Source organism: Serinus canaria, chromosome 25 (assembly GCF_022539315.1).
Source record: "Serinus canaria isolate serCan28SL12 chromosome 25, serCan2020, whole genome shotgun sequence".
Lineage (NCBI taxonomy): Eukaryota > Metazoa > Chordata > Aves > Passeriformes > Fringillidae > Serinus > Serinus canaria.
Genome location: NC_066338.1, coordinates 11,354,051 through 11,360,640, shown reverse-complemented (window position 1 = coordinate 11,360,640; position 6,590 = coordinate 11,354,051). Strand labels below are relative to the sequence as shown.

General features: G+C 63.2%; 1 protein-coding gene across 1 annotated transcript; it reads left to right on the top strand.

Moving 5' to 3' along the window:
- SEMA4A (semaphorin 4A) lies at positions 1-6,542 on the top strand. Its single transcript, XM_030233003.2, has 15 exons — positions 1-240; positions 974-1,111; positions 2,105-2,265; positions 2,377-2,439; positions 2,521-2,619; positions 3,129-3,234; positions 3,346-3,462; positions 3,551-3,681; positions 3,886-4,055; positions 4,131-4,281; positions 4,511-4,700; positions 4,788-4,903; positions 4,992-5,155; positions 5,230-5,342; positions 5,418-6,542. Exons 2-15 carry the CDS (start codon positions 976-978, stop codon positions 5,996-5,998), a joined length of 2,298 nt encoding a protein of 765 aa, XP_030088863.2. The 5' UTR covers positions 1-240; positions 974-975; the 3' UTR covers positions 5,999-6,542.
- The last annotated feature ends 48 nt before the right edge of the window (positions 6,543-6,590 follow it).

Sequence of the window (6,590 nt, the reverse complement as noted above, 5' to 3'; positions counted from 1 at the left end):
CAACCTGCCGGGGCTCGTCCTCTTCCAGCAGGACTTTCAGGTTCCCGCAGTCCCGGCGGAGCCACGCGGGGCTGGGCTGGGCTGGGCCGGGCTCAGCGAGCCGGGCCGGGAGCTTGGCAGCCGGTGCGGGCCATGGGCCCGCGGGAGACTCGTGGCCGCAGCCCCCGGGGCTCGGGCACCGGCCTGGGGCCCCCGTGCCAGGGCTGGAGGTGAGCGGCTCTGTCCTCGGCCGCCAGAGAGGTAACGCCGCTCACAGGGGACACGGTGGCCATCGGCAAAGGGGGCTGGGCGCCGCCAGGGTCTGCAGATGTGGCTCTTTCCCCAGTGCTGCTGGCATCAGCTGCAGAAAGAGCTGCAAGAAGGGGCTTCCCGTGTGTGTTCCCCCCCCATTTTGTGGACGCTGTGGTAACTGATGGAGCCAGGCAGAGGAATCCCTGATGGGGATGGACTCTGAGGCTCTGGGGGCAAAGGCAGGAGACACCTCTGTGCCAGGGTCCCGTGCAGGAGCCCCAGAGGGTGAGGGGACCTCTCTGACTGTGCCAGAGATTTTGGTGAGGGGCCCCAGAGGGTGAGGGGACCTCTCTGACTGTGCCAGAGATTTTGGTGAGGGGCCCCAGAGGGTGAGGGGACCTCTCTGACTGTGCCAGAGATTTTGGTGAGGAGCCCCAGAGGGTGAGAGGAAATCTCCGACTATGCCAAAATTTTGGTGCAGGAGCCTCAGAAGGTGAGGGCACGTCTCTGACTGTGCCAGAGATTTCGGTGCAGGAGCACAGAGGCCGAGGGGACCTCTCTGGGTGCCGGTTGTGGCAGTGGGAAGTTCGTGCCCAAACTGGGGGGGGCAGGTGGGGCTCGAGGCTCTGCGGGCCCCCCCTTCCCCCTCCCTCTGCGGGTGCCGCTTCCCCCCTCTCGTTTCCGCCGGGTGAAGCGACACTCAGCCCAGCAGCGTGTGCCCTCACCGTCGCCCTCCCCGCAGGGATGGTGGTGGGACCCTCGTGGGGCACAGCCCTGCCGCCCCCCGCCATGCCCGCCGCCCTTCGCCTGCTCTGCGGGGTGGTGGTGCCGGCTGCCCTGCTCTGCGCGGAGCCCCTACCCCGCGTCAGCTTCCCCAGCGGTGAGTACTGCCCGGGGACAGCGGGGACAGCTGGGGAGGGGGGTACACAGCCTCTGCCTGGGACAGTGTCCATCCCCAGGGCTGAGCATCCAGCATCACGAACCTTGGGATGCTCCCCAGCCTAGCCCCCCCTGCCCCTGCCCCATCAGTGACCCTCAGTGGGGTTGGGAACAGTGCCTGGCCACAGCTGGTGTGGGGGGGATGAGAGTAGATGAGGCTGCTTGGCACCCCAGCACCCAAATGGCCAGATCCTACGGTGATTTTGTCACCCAGCTGGCACCCAGGGTCTGCTCAGGGTCGCCCTGGGGGGACGAAAAGCTGCCTCTGGAAGGGACTGCACACAGCATGTCCAGCTGGAAGGCAGGTGGCAAAGCAGGAGCTTGGGGGGGCTGTGATGTGGCAATCAGGCTGCAGGAGGGTCTGTGCCCCATGGCAGGGTCGTGCCTTTCCAGCCCTGACTGCGCTGGCACTTCCCTTTCCCCGTGCAGCCATGCCCAAAATTGCAAAAATCCCCCAGTTTCAGTGCCTGCTGGGGATGAACGAGAATCTGCAATCCCTGGCTGTGCTCAAGGGCACCCTGGAGGCTGGTTACCCCCTCCCCCCGCCCCAGTCTGGCACCTTGGGGGCTTGTAATCCCTCCAGGGTGGCACCCTGGGCCAGTGCATCCCCCAAACAGAGCACAACCCTTGGCCATGGCCCCAAAGCATATCAAGCACAGCTTGGGGGGAAATGCACCCAATTTCTGGGGCTCTGCAGCTTGGGGATGTTCAGCTCTTGCAGTAGGAGCTGGAGGGGACAGTGGGAAGTGGGGACCTGGAGGGTGAGAGGGTGATATGGTGATATGAGAGCTGAAGGGGAAGGACTGCACCCCATTTCCTCTGTGAGATGGAGACAGAGCTGCACTGGCAGCTGCTGCCACATCCGCAAATGAAGGGGGGGGGGGGGGGCTGTGTGTGACCCCTGGGCTCCCCTCACCCCCTCTGCTCCTGCCAGGGGACCCCCGGCGGACCCTCACCCACTTCAGCCAGGACAACGTCTCCCACTACGACATCTTCCTCCTGGATGAGGGTGAGGAGGAGCTCTACGTGGGGGCACGCGACTGGGTGCTGGCCCTCACTGTCAGCACCCCTGGCAGCATCTGTGCCAAAGCCTCGGTGAGCAGCATCACTTTTGGGGAGGTGGGAGAGGGAGGTGCCTCTGCTGTGTTTCAGTTTCCCCGTGGGGATGGGCTCGACAGCCCAGGAACATCTTCATTCCCTTTGCAGATAAAGTGGGGACCCACAGATGAGAAAACCTCTGAATGTGCTTTCAAGAAGAAGAGCCAAGAGGTGAGCTGGCCCTCTGGGGGCTCAGGGGTCCCATAAAGCTGTGAGGGTGCTCAGCACCCAACTCTGCTCTTTCCCCCTCAGACTGAGTGCTTCAACTTTATCCGAGTCCTGGTGGCCCTGAACCAGACCCACCTCTATGCCTGTGGCACCTACGCCTTCAGCCCTGCGTGCACCTACATTGTGAGTGTCCTCCCCAGGGCAGCACATGGGGTCTCTGGGCAGCTTGTGGGGTTGTATTTTGTGAGGACCCACAAAATATGGGCCCAGAAGTGAGCTGCATCATGGGGGTTCCCAGGATGGGGGTGCTGGGTATCCCCCCCAAGGGACATCTTTGTGTCCCATCTGCTAAAGGAGCCCTTGGTGATTCTCACTCAGCTGCCAGCAACACTTCCTCTGGCAGGGAAAGCCCAGTTTTGGGTCCCCTCAGGTGACTCCAGGCTCTCTGTCCCTGCCTCAGTCTCCTCCATGCTGAGCACGTGGTGGGGACTGCTACTCCCCAAAATGAAAAAGAGGGAAGGTGACAGGAGCCGGGTACCCCCAGCATCCTCTGTCATCAGCCCCTGTCATCATCCCTGCACCCACCTTGAGGACATGGGCCACACTATGTCTGCAAGGTATTCCACAGTCATTCCCTACAGATTTGGGGTTGTTTTTAGTCCTTTGGCTGATTTTTCTCCCCTTTTCCACAGCACCTGGAAAGCTTCACACTGGCCAGTGGCAGAGGACAGTCCTTCCTGGACGGGAAGGGCCAGTGCCCCTTCGATCCCCAGCACACTTACACGGCCCTGCTGGTGGGTGAGTATGGGGCCAGTGGCCTCTCGGGTGGGCTCCCATCCCTGGCATGGAGTGGAGGGCGAGGGTGGGGGGTCCTCACCATGGCTCAGCCCCCGCTGTGTCCCTGGACAGATGGAGAGCTCTATGCTGGCACCATGAACAACTTCCAGGGCAATGAGCCCATCATCTCCCGCTCGCTGGGCACCCGCACCCTGCTCAAGACAGACGCCTTCCTCCGCTGGCTCTCGGGTGAGCAGGGGGCAGCTCCTGGGCAGCATTCCTGGGGAGGTGCTGCAGCCCCCCACGGCTCCAGCTTCTCAACCACCTGCTCCTGTAGCCGACGCCGCCTTCGTGGCCTCCTTCAGCCTCCCTGGGGACGACAAGGTCTACTTCTTCTTTGAGGAGACAGCGGACGAGTTCGACTTCTTTGAGAGGCTCCTGGTGCCACGGGTGGCCCGTGTCTGCAAGGTGTGTCAGCAGGGAATGATGGTGGGCTGCAGTGGGGGTACAGCAGTGGGGGATGATGATGATGGGACAGGAGACAGTGGGACAGGGACAATGACTGGAGACCATAATGGAGATGATAGTTGTACTGTGATAGCAATGATGATAGGGGACAATGGCAGGGGACAAAGGGGTCTTGTCACCTTGGTAATGAGCACCCTCCTGCAGAGCGATGTAGGGGGGGACAAGGTGCTGCAGAAGAAGTGGACAACGTTCCTGAAGGCGCAGCTGGAGTGCTCTGAGCCTGGCCGCTTCCCCTTCAACGTCATCCATCACGCCTTCGTGCTGCCCCACCACGACGGCCGTGCCAACTTCTACGCAGTGTTCACCTCGCAGTGGTGAGTGCCCAGGGCTGTGGAGGGAGCCCAGGGGCCCATGCCCTGCTGCTGCCCACTGGCTGTCCCTCCCTGCAGGCAGGCGGGCAGGGCGGGCAGCGCCGCCGTCTGTGTCTACAGACAGGACGATCTGGAGGAGGTCTTCGAGGGCAAGTACAAGGAGCTGAACAAGGAGGGCTCTCGCTGGACCGTCTACAGTGGCCCCGACATGAGACCCCGGCCTGGCAGTGTGAGTGCTGCCCACTCAAGGGCACTGGACTTGCCAGGGGACAACGCTGGTCCCCAAGAGATGGGCTCTCTGTATCCCTGTGTGCCCGCACTGCAGGCGGGATGGGAAAGGAGAGGGGTCCCTCTGCACCCCACTGACGCTGGCCGGGACAGCACGGTGATGCAGCACATCCTCCCCTCCCCGTGTCTCAGTTTCCCACACCAGCACAGATCCCTCTGTCCCCACACAGTGCTCCATGGGTGCCTCCTCGGACAAAGCCCTCAGCTTCATGAAGGACCATTTCCTGATGGACGGGAAGGTGTCACCCATATCGGGGAGGCCTCTCCTGGTGAAGTCTGATGTCACCTACACGCGCATCACAGTCCACGAGACTCACGGCGTGATGGGGACCCCGTACCGTGTCATGTTCCTGGCCACAGGTGGAGTGATATGGGGGGCACACAGGGTCACCCATCTCACCCTCCCCTTGGCTCCAAAGCCTCAGTGATTTCCCCCGTGCCCCACAGACAAGGGTCTCCTGCACAAGGCAGTGGAGCTGGATGGGGGTGCCCACATCGTGGAGAGCATCCAGCTTTTTGCGGCACCAGAGCCGGTGAAGAACCTGCTGCTGGCACCAGGGAAGGTAGGGCAGGTGTGACCACCCAGACACCCAAGAGCCATCCAACACCATCACCTGGGGAAGGCTCAGCCCTGCACCTCTCCCTCCCCAGGGCATCCTCTACATCGGCTACTCCGGAGGCGTCCTGCAGGTCCCGCTGGCCAACTGTAGCGTGCACCAGAGCTGCGCCGAGTGCGTGCTGGCACGGGACCCGTACTGCGCCTGGCACAGCCCCGAGGGCTCCTGCCGGCCCGCCCGCCTCGCCACCGAGAACAAGTGAGCAGCAGGATGGGAACGGGAAGGGCTGTGGGGGGGTCACTGGGGTGCTGACCCCTCTCTCATGGCCGCAGGAGCGCATGGCTGCAGGATGTTGAGAGAGGGAGCCCGGACACCACGTGCCACCGCGGGAGGAGCGCGGCCATGCCCCGCTCCTGGGGGGCACCGGAGGATCCCACTGTGCAGGGTGGAGTATGGGGGCACAGGGGGTGGGACGGGGCCCATGGGGGGCACGACATCACCCTGTTCTCCACACCCACAGGGCTCAGCCCACTGCTGAACGCCGTGGTGCAGCTGCCATGCCCCCGGCACTCGGCGCTGGCCACCTACACCTGGCAGCAGCCCAGCGGTGCCCAAGGGCACACGGTGCTGCAGCCTGATCACACGCTGGTGGTCATCATGCAGCAGGGAATGGCCGGCACCTACACGTGCCAGGCCACGGAGAACGGCTACACCTGGACCGTGGCTCAGTACCAGCTCAGGGACTCTGGTGAGGCCGGGCTGGGCGAGGAGGGCTCGCCCCCCGGCTCATACTGGTCCCAGTTTGTCACGGTGGCCGTGCTGCTGGCCGTGACGCTGGCCGGGGCTGCCTGCCTGGCCCTCCTGGCCTACCGGGACCAGCTGAGGGCTCGCAGCAAGGTGCGGGGCTGCAGCACGCCCCACAGCCCCCCGTCCCGCCAGCGGGAGAAGGTGCCTCTCAACGGGGGCACCGGAGAGCCCCCCGCACCCGGAGCTGCCACGGAGGAGGAGGATGAAGGCTCCCAGGCGTGCTGCCTCCAGCTTGGTGGGGACGTCGACGTGGACAACAACCGGCTGCACGTGCCAGCAGGGGACACAGCGTGACACTGGCAGTGGGTCAGGGAGACCCTGGGGAGGGGGGATGTGGGGAGGGGAGTGACTGTGAAAGGGGTTTTGGTTTTGTTTTTGTTTTATTTAATACACCTGTTTTAACCTAAGGCTCACGTTCTGGGGCTGGGGGTGGAACGGGAGCGAGGGAGTGGGACAGGGAGAGAGTGGAGGGCGAAAGAAGGTCATGGGGACAGGCAAAGGATGTGGCACAGAGGAGAAATGTCACCGTGGGGCAAGGACGTGGGGTGGGCACAGCCGGAAACGGTGGATGCTGAAACCAGGATAAAAACCAGGTTCCACAAAAACCTCAGCATGGGGCAAGCTGTGCTCGATGGGCTCCCTAATCCAGCCTCGTGGTCACTCACCCTGCACTGCCACCCAACCCTCAGTGCTGCCCCTTCCCAACCCTTGGGTGCCCCTACCGCGCCCTGGCTGTCCCCCCACCCTATTTCCAACGTCCTTGATCTGCCTTTGCAAAGCCACCCCAGCTGTACATTCTCCCGCTCTTTGCTTTTTTTATTAAAAAAGGAAAACTCAATGCCTCACATTACTGGGTATGTGCAGCAGCCCGAGGGCCTTTGGGGGG